General features: G+C 40.5%; 1 protein-coding gene across 1 annotated transcript; it reads left to right on the forward strand.

The window, feature by feature from the left end:
• The first annotated feature begins 1,510 nt into the window (after positions 1 to 1,510).
• Positions 1,511 to 14,414, forward strand: IFIT5 (interferon induced protein with tetratricopeptide repeats 5). The gene is made up of 2 exons (XM_043596941.1): positions 1,511 to 1,771; positions 11,411 to 14,414. The coding sequence occupies exons 1-2, from the start codon at positions 1,767 to 1,769 to the stop codon at positions 12,852 to 12,854; spliced, it is 1,449 nt and encodes a 482-aa protein (XP_043452876.1). The 5' UTR covers positions 1,511 to 1,766; the 3' UTR covers positions 12,855 to 14,414.
• Positions 14,415 to 21,038: the final 6,624 nt, after the last annotated feature.

A 21,038-nucleotide genomic window follows, 5' to 3' on the forward strand; every position in this document is an offset into this window, starting at 1 on the left:
TGTTATAATGATCACTGGGTGTTGTATGTAAGTGATGAATCACTGAATTCTACTCCTGAAACCAATATCCCACTACATGTTAACTAACTAGAATTTAAATTAAAAATTGGAAGAAAAAAAAAACCCTTTCAGTACTTTTTCTAAAATGTGGCTTCCCACTTAAGATAAAGATTACAATAGCCTTCAGGCCCACCACATTACCTCTCTGATCTATATTCTTATGATTTTTTCCTTGTTCTCACCACTCCAACCACACCATCCATGCATGCCAAGTGTGCTCCCACCTCAAGCGATTTGTACTTAGTGTTTCCCATGTCTGGAATATTCTTCTCTAGCTCCATATCTACAGTGTTCACTTCTTCACCCACCTCAGATTTTTGCTCAATTGTGACTTTCTCAATGAAACTGGCCCTTATGAACATATTTATACTAGCAAAAATCACCCTGGAGTCAAAACCTCTCTATGCTTTTTCTCCATAGCACCATCTGATATATAATATTTTATTTGTTCTTTATTATTTCTATCTCCCATACTAGAAGATAACTTCCATAAAGCTAGGTCCTCTATCTTCATCATTGCTATATTGACAGTGTCTTGAACAATGGTTCTTAGCAGTTGTTCAATATAACTCGTTGAATGAATGAACGAATAAATCCGAGATGAGCAAAAATTTTGGTTTATGGGTATTTGGCATTTTCTGCTTAGACTACAAATACCACCCCCATCTTTATGAATCTTATTATACGGAGCACAGTTGGCAAAGGCACAGAAAGCAGGCACTCTCACACAACTGTGAGTGGAGGTGTATAAACCTCTTTGCAAAGGTATTCTGCAATACCTATCAACTTTTTAAATGTATATGCATTATACCCCCCAAATCTCTTTATTTTTTTCAACTTTTTTTTTGGGGGGGGGGGCAGAGAGAGACAGAGCATGAATGGGGGAGGGACAGAGAGAGAGGGAGACACAGAATCGGAAACAGTCTCCAGGCTCCGAGCCATCAGCCCAGAGCCTGACGCGGGGCTCGAACTCACGGACCGCGAGATCGTGACCTGGCTGAAGTCGGACGCTTAACCGACTGCGCCACCCAGGCGCCCCCCCCCCCAAATCTCTTTAAATTTGCCCAACGGAAATAATGGCACGGGTGCACAGCACTGCACCTGTTTTGTTTGTTTGTTTGAATCAAGACTGGAAGCAGGGGCTTCAGTTTCAGCTTAGGATGCGGGAAGCTGGAAAGAGCATCGCTGCCACCCTTACGACAAAAATAATGCTGAACGATCTCCTGGCGTTTTATTTAAAAATAAATGAAGTTGCTCTAGCGCCACGCAGGCTCAGCGAGACAGGGGAGAGCCCAAAGTCCAGAGGGCCAGCTGCAAATTCCACACCGAACCACCGCGAGGTCCGTAAACGTGCCCCCCACCCCCACCCTGGGTTCCTCAGCCCCGCTGGGGCCCCACTCAGCTCTCGCATAAGTTTCCGTTTCCTGGAACTGGACTCCGCCTAGTCCGGGATCAGATTCACTTTTCAGTTTCCTTTTCCCGCTCGGGTCCTGCGTTTAACAAAGCCCACGCCTGGGCAGCGACCTCGCGCCGCCGACGCCCCGCGGGAAGCGCGCGCCGCCCGCCCGCACTCCCCGCGCACGCGCACACGCCCGCCCGCGCGCGTCCCGCCGCTCGGCCGCTGGGGATCCCAGTCCTGAGGAGAAAGCCCGAGGGGACAGCCGCCCCTCTCCCCCCTCCCGGACGGCCCGCAGCGCCCAGCCACCATGAGGTGAGGGCTTTCCCCGCTTCTGCTCTCAGACTGCGTAGGCCTTTGTTTCAAGCCGGTGTTTTTCTTTCATTCCGTTGCCAGCGCAGCGGCACGGCCCTGCCGGGGGCCGAGCCCCTTGCGTCCTGCAGCCGGGCGTCGTGTTCGGAGCGCTCCCCGAGAGCCCTGTCCCGGTCCCGGGCGTCTGGAGTCGGGCCTGGCGGGGAGGGTGACCGCGCGCGCTTCCCGGGAGCTCCGACCCTCCAGGGCGTCCGCGGTCAGGACTGTCGGGTCGGGGAGCCAGGCGACGCGCCCCGGGAGCCTGTGCCCTCCCTGCGGCTTTTCTCCGCGGCGGCGACGGCCGTGCTTGGTTGTCGTCCGCCCCCGGGCCGTTCCCGGGCGGCTTCTACGTGGCACGCGTCGCCTGAGGCCCGTCGCCTTCCTCCCCTTCCCGGGACCGCAGCTGCCATTCCCCCCGAGGTGGACAGACGCGGTTTGGCCGCAGCCCTGCAGTTGTCACCTAGGTCTACTACTGCCATTTTGCCTTTCCGATTCTGGGTCTGAGTCCTTCCCTTCCTGGGAGCTGCCTTTGTGCCGCGTCCAGATTCTTATTGTTCCCCCCAATCCGCTATTTTACGGGGGTGTCTTCATCTGTCTCCTTTACTGCCTTTTGGTGGTGGGGTCCCGTTTCGTATCCCCGGGGGCTGGCACCCTGCCCGGTGCGTGATTAGTGAAGCAGTTAATAAGTTGACGGGTGAGATTTGGGGCTCCTGAAGCTGAAAGCCCTTTCTTCTCAATCCTGACTCTGAACATCTACTAGTTGGGTGACCCAAAGCAAAGTTGCTTCCACGCTCTGAGTCTGTTCCTTATCTGTGCAAATTACTGGCATCCAAATCTTAGGCCTGTGGGCTTAATGCACGGCGTAGTACCTAATATTTGCAAATGTTTACTATTATTTTAAGTAAAAAAGAAATTTAATAAGTGCCTCGCTTCTCACATCTGTAACAAGGGAGGGAGGTATCAGGACGGTGCCTGAAGAAACGAGGAGGAAAAGGGGGGTGCTCTGTATGTGTATGCGGGATGCGCTGGAAGAGGGGTGGACCCCAGTGGGGACTTTCTCCCAAGGACGATGAAAGACTGCTTCTTCCTGAGAAAAAGCCCCAAATTGCCTAAAGATAAATGTTGCCTTTTCAGACACAATAGCCTCTCTCTGCCAGCTTCCCAGAGACTGAATTTAAAAATTAAGCAGAGTTTAAAAAATAACATTTCTCGAGGCATCAAGTTGTGCATAAATTCCAGAGCCTGGGCAAGGCACTTCAGTGACTGAATAGCCCATTGAGATCTCACAACCACATTCGAATAACCTGAGGCAGCCCTCCTTATCGTTCTTGAGGGGGGGCTGGTGTAAACCTTCACAACAAAAGCAGATGTTCATTTTACTCTGTGGATGGACAGGGGGCTGGTTAGCCCATTTGTCACCCATCTGGGCAGGCTGTTAAGGAGATGTCTTGCCTCTGAGTTTGGTGCAGTTACACCAGAGTAAGGAACAAACTACCACGGGACAGCCATACCAGGTTTCCCAGTCAGCACCATAGGAAATAGTCCAAAGTTTATTTTCAGAATCAAAACATGGAGCCAGACAGAGAGTATGCCAAGATATAAAGACAAGTGGGATAGGGAGAACTGCAGTGGGAGAAAAGTTTGGAGCCATTAGCAGGAAGCGAAGAACTAGTAAGAATTCCCTCCTCTGGAATCCAGGTACTTGTTACGCTGATCGCCTATACCTCTGGGCTGGACTTGCCAGAAGTTGCCAGCATGTAACTACATTCATTCAACAAATATTTATTGAGCTTCTGTTAATTGCCTGGAATAATAAATTCCAGGGACACAGTAGTGAAATACAAAAATCAGAACAAGGTCCCTATTCTTATGGGGCTTAATTTAAAATGGGGGAAATAGGGGCACCTGGGTGGCTCAATCGGCTGAGCATCCGGCTTCGGCTCAGGTCGTGATCTCACAGGCCGGTGGGTTCGAGCCCCACATCGGGCTCTGTGCTGACAGCTGAGAACTTGGAGCCTGCTTCAGATTCTGTGTCTTCCTCTCTCTGCCCCTCCCCAACTCGTGCCATGTCTCTGTCTCTCAAAAATAAATAAACATTTAAAAAAATTGCCTTTAATGGGGGAAATAGATAAACAATAGATCAATACAGAAAGTGTTAAGAGCTACAAGGAAAATAAAATAGTGTAATGGGCTAAGAAAGTGATCTAGAATGGAGGGGGCTATTTTAGATAGTTCTGCCACAGGTGGCCTCCTGGGTAGGGAATGTTGGAACTGAGTTACAGGAAAGAACTAGTCATGTAAAGACTTAGGAGCAGAACATTGCAAGAATAAAAACAACAGGGATAAAAGTCCTTGAATTTGATATGTTTGAGAGAGAAAGAAGGTCAATATGTCTAAAACAGTGAATGAGGAGGAAAGTAGGAGGAGAAAAGGTTGGACGGATAGATAATAACAAGTCCTTTAGGGACTTCTAGGACATGACAAGGGCTGGATTAATATTTAACGGTGTTGGGAAGCCATTGGGAGATTTTAAGCATGAGACTGACCTATCTGGTTCACATTTTCAAAAGTTTACTAGTACTCTGAGGGGATCAAGAGCCAATGCTGGGAGACCAGATATTTGCTCCACCTCAAAGGAAAGGTGATTGTGGTTTAGACTAGGAAGAAATGGAGTAGAAATGGAGAAAAGTGGATGGATTTGAGATGTATCTGGGTGATAGAATTAACAGGACTTCCTGTTGTATTGGATGAGAGGTTGAGGGAAGAAGAGAAATCAGATTTCTCCTAGATTATTTGGCCTGTGGAACTAAGAGGTGCCAAAAAAGATGAGGTCCTGAGGCGCAGGCTCAAGGAATCCAGATTTCTGGATTGGCTATGTTTGTTTGAGATGCCAGTTGATGTTTATTTTTAATGTTTATTTTTTTTTAATGTTTATTTTTGAGAGAGAGAGAGAAAGTGTGAGAGGAGTAGGGACAGTGAGAGAGGGAGACACAGAATCAGAAGCAGGATACAGGCTCTGAGCTGTCAGCATAGACCCCAACCCGGGGCTTGAACTCACATCTGTGAGATCGTGACCTGAGCCAAAGTTGGATGCTTGACTGAGCCATCCAGGTGCTCCTGAGATGCCAGTTGAACTTCTAACTGAAGATGTGAATAAAAAGTCATTAAGTGGGGCGCCTGGGTGGCGCAGTCGGTTAAGCGTCCGACTTCAGCCAGGTCACGATCTCGCGGTCCGTGAGTTCGAGCCCCGCGTCAGGCTCTGGGCTGATGGCTCAGAGCCTGGAGCCTGTCTCCGATTCTGTGTCTCCCTCTCTCTCTGCCCCTCCCCCGTTCATGCTCTGTCTCTCTCTGTCCCAAAAATAAATAAACGTTGAAAAAAAAAAGTCATTAAGTTTGGAATTTAGGGCAAAGATCAGAGATCAAAGAAATATATTGGAAGATCATCAGGTCTACGTTAGAAAGTCTTGAATTGTGGGGAAAAAATATTTTAATTCACTTCTCTTAATAATGATGATAGTTGGATCTTGATAACTAAGAGTTTTGCCCTTCCTTTGCACCATTTCAAAAAAATGTTTTAGTCTTTATTTTTGAGAGAGAGCGACAGAGCAAGAGGGAGACACAGAATCCAAAGCAGGCTCCAGGCTCTGAGCTGTCAGCACAGAGCCCAACTCCTGAGCCAAAGTAGAACGCTCAACTGACTGAGCCACCCAGGCACCCCTGGTTCATTTTTAAAATATTTTTACCCAGCTTTTTTGTTGTTTGAGAGAATCACTAATCATCCTTAAGTAAATCTCTCTGCCACTCCTTATCTAAAGCACTGTGCACAGCAAGTCCTGGCGAGAAGTAGTTCATCTAAAACAACTGCAGCAATGTACAATGTTGTGACTTTAGAATGAGGGTTCGTATTTGAAACCATTGTTTTCTTAACCTGAGACCTTTAAGTAAATATCTGACATATCCTTTCTAATGGGCAGCCACACAGACTTCTTACCTGCTCTTTAAGCTGCTCTCTAAAATCCCTTTATTTTTATTTTTATTTTTTTAGGTCCTCCTGAGGCAAAGTGAATTTTAAATACATTATATATATCACATATTTTAAAGCAAGCTCTTCTTTAAACAACCTCTAATTTTTATATTAAAGAAGTAGTATACCATTATGGTCGAAAGGCATAAGCTTTTCAGTCAGGCAGAACTAGGTTTGAATCTGGGCTCAGCCAGTTTATAGCTGTGTAACCTTGGAAACGTATTTTAAACTCTTATCTCCCTGTCTTCATCCATAAAATTGGGAAAATAATAAAAGATTCTTAGAAAAATTACATATAATTCGTATAAAGAGCTTGGCACACTGCCTGGAATATAGTAAACTATTAATGGTAGCTTCAGGGTTGTTATTTTCTTCTTTTTTTTTTTTTAATGTTTCTGTATTTGCTTTTTTTTTTTTTTTTAAGTTTATCCATTCACCTTGAGAAAGAAAGAGATCATAGGGAGAGGGGAAGAGTGAGAGGGAGAATCTCAAGCATCTCTGCACTGTCATTGCAGAGCCAGATTCAGGGCTCGAACTCACGAACTGTGAGACCATGACCTGAACCAAAATCAAGAGTTGGATGCTCAACCGACTGAGCCACCCAGGAGCCCCAGCTTCAGGGTTTTTTTGTTTCGTTTTGTTTTGAGTACTCATCTGATTCTAGATAGTATGCTAGAAATAATATAACATTCATACTAACAAACTGAATCTGCAGTGAGCCCAGGTCCTTTGTTTAAGTTGTTTTTTTTAAATATGTCCTTGTCTGTCATTTAATTTAGCTCTTCACCTTGAATAAATAGCAGAAATTTCAAGTTAAAGGAAAGCTCTAACCTGTTGGGCTTTTATCTGTTAAGCCCTGTAGGCCCAGTGTCTCTAACTCTCCCATCCCATATAGTAGCCATTAGTCATATATGTGGTTATTGTAATTAATTAAAAGTAAATAAAAAATTAGATTCCTTACCTGTACTAGTCAAATTTCAAGTAATCAGTGGCCACATGTGGCCAGTGTGTCATATTATACAGCACACATAAGAACATTTCCATCATTGCAGGAAGTTCTTTTGGAAAGCTCTGGTGTAGAACCTACTACATATGCTAAAATGTGAGACCTGTATATTTAATTTTATTAATTAATTATAAACTTAAATGCCCCCTAAATATAATATTAAGTCAATTATTTATGTTTACATTTAGTATTTATAAAAATTGGAAAACAATTCATGGAGTAGTATTTGAGTTATAAATATGAAATGGTTTTATTTTTCCAATCACTACTACTAATGTGCAATTAATTCAGTTCTCTAACTCTTCTGTTACTTTTTGCTATTAGGACAGCCCCTTTCCAGTTCCTAAAGACTCTGTCTGATTCCATTTAAAACCTCAATCTCATATTTTTTGGGTTTTTTTGAGAGAGAGAACATGCATCCACAAGCAGAGGAGGGGCAGAGGAAGAGAGAGAATCTTAAGCAGACTCTACACCCAGCACTAGCCTGGCATATGAGATTATGACCTGAGCCAAAATCAAGAGTCATACACTTAACCAACTGAGCCACCCAGGCGCCCCACCATATGTGATTTAAAGCATTCTTCTCCTCCTCACCCCCCACCAAATATTGATGTAAGTGCTCTACAGAAAGGGAAATATGATAGACTAGACTTTAGGATGACTGGCAAGGTGGGGGTGCAGCTTTAGCTAAGGTGATTAGGGGTACCACTCTTTAAAGCGCTGACATTTGAGCCAAGACAAGAATTGTGAGAATAAGTAAGCCCTAGAACTCTCTTAGGAAAAGTTCACAGAATGTGGGAATAAAAAGTACATGCAGATGCCCTTAGGTAGATACGTACTTTGCAGAAGAAATAACAAAGAAATTTTTTTAAAGGACTGTATGGCTGGAGTGCAGTGAGTGGGAAGAAAGTTGTACAAAATGAGGCCAGAGAAGTAGTCAAGGGCTGGATGACATGGTTAGGAGTTTGAGACTGGAGATAAAGATTTGAATAATAACAATGTATAGCTTTGCTTCTGCGTCATGTTCCATCTTTCTTGCAGTTATCCTCACCTCTCTCCCCCAAGCATCATTTTTTCCCTTACTACTGGATCATTCCTATTGGCATATCATTAAGTTATTAAAAATATTGTGAGTACAAATTATTTTGACGATTCCCTCAGCCTCCTACCTTCCTTCCAGATATAGCTCTATTTCTCTACTTCCTTCATAGCAAAATTCCTTGATAAGAGTGGCCTGTATTCCCCATATCCACTTCTTTACCTTGCATTATCCCCTCAACCCACTCCAGTAATATTTTCATCCCTACCATTCTAGTGAAACACTTAACATGGTCCTCCACAGCTTTACTCCTGCTAAAACTGTGATCTCCTGTCTGTCCTCGATTACTCAATCTCTTAGAATCATTGTACACTTGCATATTGATCTCTCTTTCTCAAAATAAACATTTTCTTCCTTAGGCTTTCATTGATACTAGGTTTCTTAGTTTTCCAGCTCCCTCACTGATTATTCTTTCTTGGCCTCCTTTCCTGGTCATTCTACTCTGCTTCATTTAGAGTGTCCTGCAGCTTAGTTTTTGACCTTCTCTGTCTATGCTCACTCCTTAGGTAATTTCATTCTAGATATTGTGCTTTTAAAGTTCATCTGCATGTGATGACTCCCAATTTTATATCTGTAGTTCTAACTTCACTCCTTGTTCCTGGTATTTTCTTCATTAATATCCAACTTCATACTTGGTATCTTCACTTGAGTGTGCAATAGACATCTCAAAATTAATATTTCCAAATAGTCCTCTTGATTTATCAACTTCCTGAAGTCAAAAGCATAGGCATCATCCTGCATTTCCTCTTTTCCTTATGGCCCTCCCTACACCCAGTCCATCAGAAAGACCTGTCAACTCTGCCTCAAATATAACGAGTCCAGTCCTCACTAACCCCATACTGCAACCACAGTGTAAGCTTGCATCATCTCTCCTTGGATTTCCTCTACAGCTTCTTTCATGTCTCCTTCAGGGAGATTTGCTCTGGCCATGTTCTTTAAATGTTAACCACTTCTCAGAACCTCTGCCAACTTTCCATTCCCCCCCCCCACCACCCTTTCTGCTATATTTTTCTTTTTATTACCATCTCACATACTCTATACTTTCATTTATTTTTTTTCCATTTATTTTTTTGTCTTTTCTTGGTATACACCACTGCCCTATCTATTATAAGCTACATGAAGTCAGGTTGTTTTTTCACTTTTGTTAACAGGTGTATCCCAACACTTAGAACAGTGCCCTCTACATTGTAGGCTCTTAGTACATCTTGGTTGAATAAATAATTTCCCTATCAGTTTCCCAGCTTCCTCTCTTGATGCTTGATTGTCCATTCTCCTCAGAGCAGCCAGAGGGATTTTTTTTTTAAAAACTCTTACTTCAAATTGCCCCTTTCAAAAAGGCTATTCATTCACAATTATAACGGAAGTACTCCCCCAACCACCATCACCCTTAATCCCATTACTCTGATTTTTTTTTCTTAGCTTAATTAACACTACTATCTGGAATTATAGTGTCCATTTGTTTTCATATTGATTTGTTTACATATTTGTTTTCCATCAACTCCTTTTGTTCCTTCCTCTCCCAGAATGGAATTGCCACGAAGAAAGGGCCGTTTTCTAACTTGTTCACTGCTATATCCATACAACTAGAATATTGCCTGGCATATATGACATGAGGTGGTCAATAAATGTTTTGAGGGCACTATTACTATAATTCCCAAAGACATTTATATAACTATATATTTCACATACAAGTGGGTGGAGGATTCTGTGTGCATCAGAAAGGGAAATAAACATACATTCACACACACATGCCCTGTGTACTGTTCATCCCATAATTAGGGCATTTTTGTCTTTGAGAGAAGACTTAAGGAATTTATTTTCTGTGCATTTCTTAATTATAGTTAATAGTCGATTTAGAAAGTCTTTCCTGACTGCCACACCACCACTATCAGCAAAACAAATGAATAAAGCCAGAAATGTTAATTAGTTGCAGACAGTAGAAACCTAATTCAGAGTGGCTTAAGCAGACAGAGAGAGGTTATTTCCTTAAGTAAATAGAAGTCCAGAGTAGACGAGGTGATCCAGGCAAAACTAGTTACTGTCATGAACAATTTCTCTTTCTTCCCATCTAAGCTGTGCTTTCCTCTCTGTTAGATTGTTTCTCAAGCAGGCTGACTCTCCCCGAGTTTGGAAAGATGTCCACCGGCAAATCTAAGCTTATATCCTACCAACTTAAAATTTTTAGAAGGAAGGTGGATAGTTCTATCAAAGTCCCATTTCAGCACAATTGTATTTTAATTGGACTATCTCTGAATAAATCCCTGGGACCAGGTGATGGCCGGAATATCATGTGTCTTCCCAGACTAAGCAGTAGACATCCCATTTCAAATCACATAGATTGAGAGTAGAGGGAGATGTTCCAGAAATGGAAACCAAAAGAGGCATCCTTACCAAGTAAAAACCACAGATGTCCACAGCATCGGATTACGTATGTTTCCTGGGTCACTTGCAAGAAACTTCATGCTGAGTTGTAATTCACTACTTATAAGGTCTGTATAAGCAGGGCTGTGTCTTGTTCGCAGTTACATACCAAGGGTTATCTAGAAAATCTTACACATAAAAGGTTCTCAGTAATTAATAAATATTTCCTTGTTCTTCCTTTCCCCTTCATCTTCCTAGTTTCAGAGACAGTGTTTCCAGTGTGCCCTGCAGATATTCCACTGTGCCTTGCACAAAGGGAGCTCAACAAATATTGTAAAGTGAATTTTAGGGGCAATGATAGGGTAATAATAAGTATTAGCTATTGTTGCCCACAACCCCAGAATTCAGAAGGATGTAGCACTTAATATCAAATTTACTAAGCTTACTAAATTTCCTTTTGCCTTTTCCCCATCTATTTGGAAATATCTGTTACTCTCCTTTTATCTGTCTCAAACTTATGCTTCTCCTCATCTTGTGGTATACCAGTTACTGTGTGTTTCTGTGACTTTTCTCTCTGTGGGGTTTCCTTCCTTTCCTTCGTCTCTCTCTCCTTCTCGTCCTTCCTTCTTTCACAAAAATGATGCATTGGTATGGCTTCTGTGTCTCCTCCAGTGTGCTGCTTTTTCTTATTTCTCACCTCCTCTTCTCCCCCTTCCTACTCATAATACAGAAGTGTAATTTTTATATTAATTATTGACTGTGTATATAGTTATTATTCTTAATTTTTAAGGCAAGTAAATAAAAACATTTTAAATTCCCTTTTGTAAAAATTGGAGGTACTGGTGGGTTAGTGACTGCCAAAGGAAATATATATTCTGTGACATAGAAAACCCTGACATCTCTCCAGAGCTGCTTTTGCAATAAATAATGAGAATATTTCTAGACTTTAACTCTACACCAAGGAAATTAGTATAAAGTTGTAGGGGACTAGTGCTTGAACTGTAAGATCAAATAAAAGATAGAAGTGTTGTTAAGCAAAAAACAGTATTTAAGGTTTAAAGATTGATTATTTCCTTTATTTCTTCAAAGTTAAAAAGGATTTTATCTTTGCAGTGAAATTCCTAAAGACTCCTTGAAGGCCCTTCTGTTGGAGTTAGAATGTCACTTTACATGGAATTTACTTAAGGAAGACATTGACCTGTTTGATGTGGAAGATACAATTGGGCAACAGCTTGAATTTCTTACCACAAAATCCAGACTCACTCTTTATAACCTATTGGCCTATGTGAAACACCTAAAAGGCCAAAATCAAGATGCCCTAGAATGCTTGGAACAAGCAGAAGAAATAATCCGGCGAGAACATTCAGACAAAGAGGAAATACGAAGTCTGGTCACTTGGGGAAACTATGCCTGGGTATATTATCACATGGACCAGCTCAAAGAAGCTCAGAAGTATATAGACAAGATAGCAAACGTTTGTAAGAAATTGTCTAGTCCTTCTAACTACAAGTTGGAGCGTCCTGAGATTGACTGTGAAAAAGGGTGGGCACTCTTGAAATTTGGAGGAAAGTATTACCAAAAGGCTAAAGCAGCTTTTGAGAAGGCTTTGGAAGTGGAACCTGACAATCCAGAATTTAACATTGGCTATGCCATCACGGTGTATCGGCTGGATGATTCTGACAGAGAGGGGTCTATAAAGAGCTTTTCTCTGGGTCCTCTGAGGAAAGCTGTTACCCTGAACCCAGATAACTCCTACATTAAAGTTTTTCTGGCACTAAAGCTTCAAGATGTACATGCAGAAGCTGAAGGGGAAAGGTATATTGAAGAAATCCTGGACCAAATATCATCCCAACCTTATGTCCTTCGTTATGCAGCCAAATTCTACAGGAGAAAAAATTCCTGGGACAAAGCTCTTGAACTTTTGAAAAAGGCCTTGGAGGTGACACCAACCTCTTCTTTCCTGCATCACCAGATGGGACTTTGCTATAGGGCACAAATGATCCAAATCAAGAAGGCCACGCGCAACAGACCTAAAGGAAAGGATAAACTAAAAGTTGATGAGCTAATTACATCTGCTATATCTCATTTCAAAGCAGCTGTGGAAAGAGACTCTATGTTTGCATTTGCCTACACAGATCTGGCCAACATGTATGCTGAGGGAGGCCAGTATAGCAATGCTGAAGACATTTTCCAGAAAGCCCTTCGTCTGGAGAACATAACTGATGATCACAAACATCAGATCCACTATCACTATGGCCGCTTTCAGGAATTTCACCGCAAATCGGAAAGTACTGCTATCCACCATTATTTAGAAGCCTTAAAGGTCAAAGACCGGTCGTCCTTACGCACCAAATTGACAAGTGCTCTGAAGAAATTAGCTATCAAGAGACTTGGTCACAATGCTTCAGATGTGCAGAGTTTAAGTGCCCTAGGGTTTGTTTACAAGCTGGAAGGAGAAAAGAGGCAAGCTGCTGAGTACTATGAGAGGGCCCAAAAGGTAGATCCAGAAAATGCAGAATTCATTACCGCTCTCTGTGAACTTCGACTTTCTATTTAAACACATACTCTAGGAGATTAGTTATAAGCTTTTGTCTCCATTTTGGGTTGTATTTTTTGTTTGTTATTTTAATCCATTGTCCATTATAGAGCCAATTCTTTTGAATGATTATTATGTACTAAGCATTATGCTAAATACTATTTTATATACGTAATGATGAATCTTTTTGCTGTTTTCTTCTCTTTTAAATTCATATAATCCTTTGAGAAACAGAAACATTTCAGCTCTTATAACTCTTAAAAATGGTTTGGTCATTATGACTTTATACCCTTTATCTTTGTTATTTATAATAAGTTTTTATTAAATTTTATCAAATTTCCCATATTATTCACACAGTGAGTAAAATTCTGCATAAACGCTTGACACCTAGGTCAGGAATATTCTTTCAGCAGAATTATATTAGTTAAGCTTTTAACTGTGTAGCTTGCAGAAGATGAACGTTCAGTTACAGATGTTCTCACTTTGAGAACCTGATAGTCACCTAAAGAATCCTCTTTGGTGAAAGAAAAATGTTCATAATAATAAAAACTTGTTATCTATGGTGACTTTAATAAAAGGAGAAAAATCTAGAACAGGAAAAAAAATTTCTTTAAATACAGAACTAAGGGACCCATGAGAAATCACAAGCATTATCTCCCAAAATGTTCATTAACTAGCTAGAAATAGTTGTGAGAAAAAAAATGAATGGAAAATCATATCTCAAGTTTCTCTGGTTCTTTTAACTAGAAGAATGAACTTAAACTAATCTAGATGAAATTAATTTTATTCTTTCACATTAAAATTGCAGTATTTTTAGTTTAAAATCGTTAAGCTTGAAAGCAGACTAATTGGGAAATTGGGAGAAATGATAGACAAATGGGTAAAATAGATGTTCCTAACATACATCCCTAGATTAACAAGATTTCAGTGATTTGGGTTTTGGTCTGGACTGGATCATTCTCATACCTCCAATTTCTGATCTTTGGTTCACTATTTTAGTATTCTGAAGTTACTTCTGTGAATCTTTTTCTTTTGTCTAAAGTTTTCAGACTGACATGTTTTCCTATAGATCCTTTCAGTTTTAATATCCATCTTGAAGGGTCACTGCTTAAGGGCGCTTACCCCAGGGGACATTGTTAATTGGGATATTGCTAAAAGTAGCATCTCTAATGTTGCTTCTTTGATTATGGACTGCACAATTATATTTACCACCACAGTATTGGTGGGAAAGTGTGCTATGTGATTTAATTCTCCATACCTCTACTGTAGCTCTGAAAACTACTGTATATATGTTTGTGTGTTTTTTTACTTTTTGTTACTTTTTAAATTTTTTTTCCTGTTATGGTTTTGATTATTATAAAAGTAATGAATTCTCACTGTAAAATTTCAAACTTAACAGAAGCATATGAATTTAAAATAAGAGCACTCCCCTCACCCTTCCCTAATTCTATGCCCCCATGGTAATCTGTTAACAATTTAATATGTATCCTTCCAGATATTTTTTCAATGCATATTCAAACATACATCCATACTACAATGTATTTCATAAATTAAATTTTTAAAAATGTTTGTTTTACTTAAGCCCCTGCTGTTTTTGTTTATTTTGCTCATTTGCTTATTCAAGAAAGAAGAATGGGAAGGGAATGATCTTTACTTAAGTATTTCAGAAATTTGGGACTGAAGTCCTGACCTATCAGTAGAAGCTTGTGTTATACTCTGCAGCAAATATTTTATTTTGCAGCAAGTCATTTTCCCCCACTGGGAATAATGTAATTAAGGTTATATTCCCAAGTAAGGAATTTGCACACAATGTAATACAGTTATGATATCAAAACAATGACACAACTATAAGCCTCTATTTAAATACTTAAATAGAGTCTATTAAGTGACTTTAAAATTCACTAGAGGGGCGCTTGGGTGGCTCAGTCAGCTGAGCATCTGACTCTTGATTTTGCCTCAGGTCAGGATCCCAGGGTCATGAGATAGAGTCCCACGTGGGACTCCACACTGAGTGTGGAGCCTGCTTAAGATTCTTTCTCTCTCTCTCTCTCTCTGTCTCTCTCCCTGCCCCTCTCTCTCATGCTCACTCTCTTAAAAAAATAAATAAAATTTACTAGATATTATAACATACCAACATATAAGAAGTCATAAACACCAAGAAAGTATAAAATTGGTATATGAAAAATACAACTCTATAAAACACTGAACTAAAATTAGTATGCTTATAATAACTGTAAGTTTTGTCACTAATTTTGGGCTTGCCTTCCTAAAATTTAAAACTATTTAGAGATAATTTCAGAGAGTCTTAGGTTTTAAAAAGACCTCAGAGTTCATTCACCTTTATCAATTAACCATCAAAACTTGGAGCTTGAATTATCTTCCTAAATGATAATTTCATCTTCAGATAGTCCTAATCTTAGAAATTTGTTCCTTCCATTTAACTGCATACTTTTGGCCTGAAGTGTATACATTTTGGTCTGTCTTTAGGGGCCTCAAAGATCTAATCCTTTTTAGAGGTGACATTTTGTATCAAAACTCTTGATTGCAGGTGGCATAAAACCTAGCTCAAACTGACCTAAGCAAAAATGGGAATGTAATGGCTATTGTAATTTAATAGTCTAGGGGCAGTACTAGGTTCATATAAATTTGAGGGACGAGTCACCAAATACATATCAGTGGCTATTATTGTAAGTCAAGTGATGCTGAGTAGCCAAAAACCAAGTGTCTACTATATATGTCTAAAAGTATTTGAAGACAATTGCTCTCTGTCCCCTAAGAATTCTTTAAGTTAAGCATGCTATTTTCTTTCAGCCCACCCCCATCTCCATCATGGTCAGTTTTAGTTCTCTCCAAATTGTCTCTATCCTTTGCTAATGGTTTGTGCTCAAAGTTTAACTTAATACCCAAACTGAGGTTTTAGGACTATAGTAGAATGATCCTTTCTTTTTTCTATGAACTATACTCCTATTAATGTGGCCCCAACCAAAATATCTCCTTGGTATCTACCCATGTGTAGGTTTTTCCACCCATGCCATTTAAAGGTATGTTTTTCATATCCTCTACCTGAGCATTTGGCTTTTAAAAGTGCTTTATGTCACTTGGTAGCATTCAGCACTTCAATTCAGATAACCCATACCTCTTTAAAAAGTTGAGGAAAAGTTTATATATAAAATGCTACTCATTGCAAATAACAACAGATATTGAATCCTAACTTATCTTTAAAATAGTAGCAGAAATAAATCTTGTTTTCAAGCAAGACCTAATCTTAAGAGGTGTGACCAAGACATAATCACTCTACTCAGCTCTGATCAGATTTGGCTCCATTCTGAGAAAGCTCCATCTTTGTGATACTAAGATGGCTGCCGCATGTACTCTTATCCCAATGCAGTGGGAAAGAGTGTATTTGCTCTCCCAGCCGCTTAAGAAGTCTAGCTTTGCTCTCTGATAGGACTGCCTTAAGTGATGTGCCATTCTCAAATCAGTCATCATGGCCAGGGAGGAAGTTATGCTCATTAGTTAGGCCTGAGACACATAGCTGACCCTGAACGAAGAATGGGGAGAAAATGGACTCTCCTAGAAGCATATGGATTGCAAGCTGCAGGGGTGAAATTTTCAGGAAAATTGGTAGTGGATACTGACAGCCAAAACACCATGGGTATATAGATTCAAATTAATACCTTCTAACTCCATACATTTCTCGGTAGCAAGTAAAATATTTTGGAAAGGAGTTAAGAGTCATTCTTATCACTGAAGCCCCCAGTAAACTTTCTGATGGGATCCGAAGTGCTGTGTCTCCTTATTCTGGTTCTCTTAATTCCTCTTCTTTATTCCTTCAGATCTGCACTCCACCTTGGCATCATAGAGGGCAGCCTGGTAAGGGGGTGGTATGTGGAAGATGGAGGAAAGGAAGAAGTCAAACTCACACTGTAGTGATGGCTACCAACTGTAATTCAGACAACTTCAAAAAATAAAACAACCAGAGGCATTATGGACTGTGTTAATTGAATAAACTATATCCAGTAAAGCTGAGCAGCCCTTGAAAGGGCCATCACCAGCTTATTCACCAGCTGCTGTGAGGTCTCCAGGTCTTGAACATGACTAGTTCAAATTCAAGGTGACAAAAGTAGAGAATAAGAGTGGGCATGGAAATATCTGGACATCAAAGCCCAAACAGATTACATACATGAGATATATACTAAATTAGCATTATGGTTTTTAAGTTCCCTAGGTGAAATTATTGTACTGCAAAGTTTGAGAGCCTCTGGCCTAAAATATGGAAAATAAGGACAGAGAATATATTCTCTATCCATCATCTATCTATCTATCTAATCTATCTATATTAGTAAGCTACTAAGTGATGAGACTAGGACTTAAAACCAGACCCAACCTAAATTTGTAGTGTACTCTCTCTCCATCGTATCAGTGGTTCACAACCCTAACCCTAAATTAGAGTCACTGATTAAGCTTTTTAAAAATAAAATTCCTGGGGCGCCTGGGTGGCGCAGTCGGTTAAGCGTCCGACTTCAGCCAGGTCACGATCTCACGGTCTGTGAGTTCGAGCCCCGTGTCGGGCTCTGGGCTGATGGCTCAGAGCCTGGAGCCTGTTTCCGATTCTGTGTCTCCCTCTCTCTCTGCCCCTCGCCTGTTCATGCTCTGTCTCTCTCTGTCCCAAAAATAAATAAACGTTGAAAAAAAAATTTTTTTTAAATAAAATAAAATAAAATAAAATAAAATAAAATAAAATAAAATAAAATAAAATAAAATTCCTAGGTTCCCCCCACAGACTACTAAACTAGAACCTCTAGGGGTGAGATCTGGAAGTTTAAATATTTACAAAGCGCCCAAAGTGATCCTGAGGATTAGCCAGGTAGGGAAATGGCTATTACAGCCTACAACACCACTGGTGGGTGGCCTTGTTGTTCTATATCCTATGCATTTCATTTGCAACTAGAAATCCTAAGGGCAACTGTATATGTGTTAGGTGAAAGTTAACAGTCCAAATTTAGACACAATTCTCAACCTGTTATGTGCAAGCTCTCCAAATAAAGAGGTTAGGGGAAATAACTGAAGGAAAAGCAAGAATAATGATCAATCGGGTTTGGGAAGGGTCTTGCCTCAGAATGTCAGCCTAACTTAGAATTCTGGAGCCACATCTGCTAAAGTAGAATCAGATAACCTAGGATTACCTTGAATCTCTTCCCAAAATTCTATCTCATCAATTATATTAAGAGTCTCTTCAAAATCCATCAGAGTTGCCCACTGAAACTTTCCATCTCTCCTTCTCTCTCACGTGCATATATACCTTAGCCCTTTCCACTGCGAAATTGGATTTTCAGGATCAGCTCTCTCTTTCCCCCTCCCCATGGCCTTTCTCTGGGACCTCAGTATGAACTATGGAGCCATCCTGTTCTTTTACCTTAAAGTACATAGTAACTCCAACATTTGCCACCTAATTCAGAAAACTCTCATATTCAGGTGCCATTGGGAGTGAGTCATAGAAAAGAGTATTCATTTCATCTAACTTGTTTTTAGAAATCAGCAAACAAGAGCTGCCTTATACGCAGAAGTCTTTGGGAAACATGGCCTACTGCAACACTTATCAAACTTTAATGTGCTTGCAAATAACTTGGGCATTTTGTTAGGTAGATACTGATTCTGTAGATGTCACAGAGGGTCTGAGATTCTGCAAGATCCCAACTAATAACAACACTGCTGTCAGGTAGGAGTGTACAAAACTGTTCGTCAAATTTGGCTACACATTGGAATCACCTGAGAAGTTAAACAAACTATTGGTGTGTGGGTCCCACCTCAGAGGCTGACTAAATTGACAGTATGATTTTTAAGTTCCCTAGGTGAAATTATTGTACTGCAAAGTTTGAGAGCCTCTGGTCTACAATATGGAAAACATAAACAGAGAATAAAATTAATTAGGCTAATAGACTTAATTCTGGGTATCCTAGATTTCCTCAAGTATCTTGCTTTTACTTGACTTTCTCAGTATATAACACAGTGCTTGGTATATAATAGGTCTAATAAAAGTTGCCTAAATTGAATTCCATAGTTTTTGTCCCCACCTCTGAAAGCTGGCCTTACTAGTTGACTCAAAGCCTGTGAAATGGGTCTAAAATCAGACTAGTTAGATAAGCTCATCATTTGGCCTGATAAAGTCCAGAATTATCGGGCCTGAGTTTATTTCTTTGCCTATTAGACAAACCAAAAAATACACTCAAGGAAAGTGACTGTAATTGATTTCAGGTAATTTGCCCCTTCAGGAAGACAGAAATGCTTCTCTCCGAGATGGAAGGTGCTCTTGGAAGCTGTTTTGTTCAGCACTAAAGCTATGCTACAAGCCTCACAAAAGCTGAGATAAACCCTTTCAACAGGCAAATCAGCTGGCAGGAAAACCGGCTTCAGAGTAATGGAGCTTTAAACATTTTCTGGGGGCACCTGGGTGGCTCAGTTGGTCAAGGATCTGACTTTGGCTCAGGTCATGATCTCACAGTTCCTGAGTTTGAGCCCCACATTAACAGCACAGAGCCCACTTTGGATCCTCTGTCTCCCTCTCTCTCTCTCTGCCTGCCCCTCTCTCTCTCTCTCTCTCTCTCTCTCTCAAAAGTAAGTAAACATTAAAAAACAAAACAAAACATTTTCTGTCCTTTCTGGGTGCAGAGCTGACTTTAGCAGTTGATCACATTCCCTCTGCTGGACTTTCAATGACAATAAAACCGGGCAATATTCTTTTCTAAAAGTCCAAGATGCAAATTACCACAGTTCAAGAAAAACTGCATAGACCCACAGAACTTTGGAACGAGGAGGACCCTGCTCTAACCAAACATATTGATAAGAAAGTTGGGATCCTAGTTGATGATGTCACTTAAGATCTCACAAGTTATGGACTACGATTTCTTCTCCTTGCTCCTTGAAAACAGCAACACTCTTCACTGTTTGACAGTTTCTACCTATAATCAGTAACATTTGTTATACCAATTAAGCTTTGACAGTTTGGCCATGATATGCCTATGCCTGTATGATATCAACCACAACACAAGCAGGCCCAAGGATGGTTCTTTTATGGAATGTGTTTATTGCTGAGATTAAAGAACATGAAAGAAATGTAAAACAAATGAAAATGTAGCATGCTTTTGTATAATTGGTTGATTATAAGAAATGAAAATCTATTTGGCCTTCACAATTAGAATAGTTTCCTCTGAATAGTTCAGGGGCAATAACATTGTAACCCTAGTGTGGTGGCCATGAGAAGCACCTCTAAGATCTCCAGCTACATGGAGACTGAGGGTCCCATCTGCTATACACTGACATCCATTATTGAATTTGCACGGAGGCCATTCTTGCTGCCATGGCAGGGACACCAACTCGGGCCCTGACCTGGGAGACACACAACTCCTCTGACAGATGACTTCGGCTCGAGGATTCTCGATCAGCCTTGCCAAATTTTACTTAAAACTCTACTGTACCCCGGGGCACCTGGCCGGCTCAGTTGGTGGAGCATGTGACTCTTGATCTCGGGGTTGTGAGTTTGAGCCCCACGTTTGGTGTAGAGATTAAAAAATAAAATCTTTAAACAAAACAAACCAAACCTATACTGTACTCTAAGATGCTTCTGCCCAACTTTTCTTCCTTCTCTCTCTCCTACACTTGGAGACAGACATGAATCACAGTCAGATGGCCCTCCAGCCTCTCTTTGCTCCAGTTCATTTTCTCTCACATGTGTTTCCCTAATGAATTTTTTGTATTCAATCCTATGTTTTGTATTCAAAGTCCTAGGATTTTGTATTCAATCCTATGTTTTGTATTCCATCCTATGCTTTTGGAGGTCAAATTAACTCACCTATTGAAAGAAATACAATTAGATGACTCTAACTGGCTGTCGAGTAAATCATGTTTACCTAATATTAAATGCTTTTCAACTTTTTGGATCAGTAATATGGTTAAAGAACAGAACATAATCTTTCTAACCTTGTAATTTTTGAGTTGGAAAAGAAAGGGGGAATGAGGTTAGCGGAGGGTAGAAACCAAAAAAAAAAAAAAAAAAAAAGACCTTATCTTGCAAAAAGGGAAGTCAAGACATTGAGTTACAACCTGACGGAAGAAATAAAGGTTTAAATATTTTATTGTACATTATAAAACTAATTGATAAAGTAACTAAGAATTGAGCCATAACTGTCTCAAAGCTGTGAGGAATTG

The sequence above is a fragment of the Prionailurus bengalensis genome, chromosome D2 (genome assembly GCF_016509475.1).
Source record: "Prionailurus bengalensis isolate Pbe53 chromosome D2, Fcat_Pben_1.1_paternal_pri, whole genome shotgun sequence".
Taxonomy (NCBI): Eukaryota; Metazoa; Chordata; class Mammalia; order Carnivora; family Felidae; genus Prionailurus; species Prionailurus bengalensis.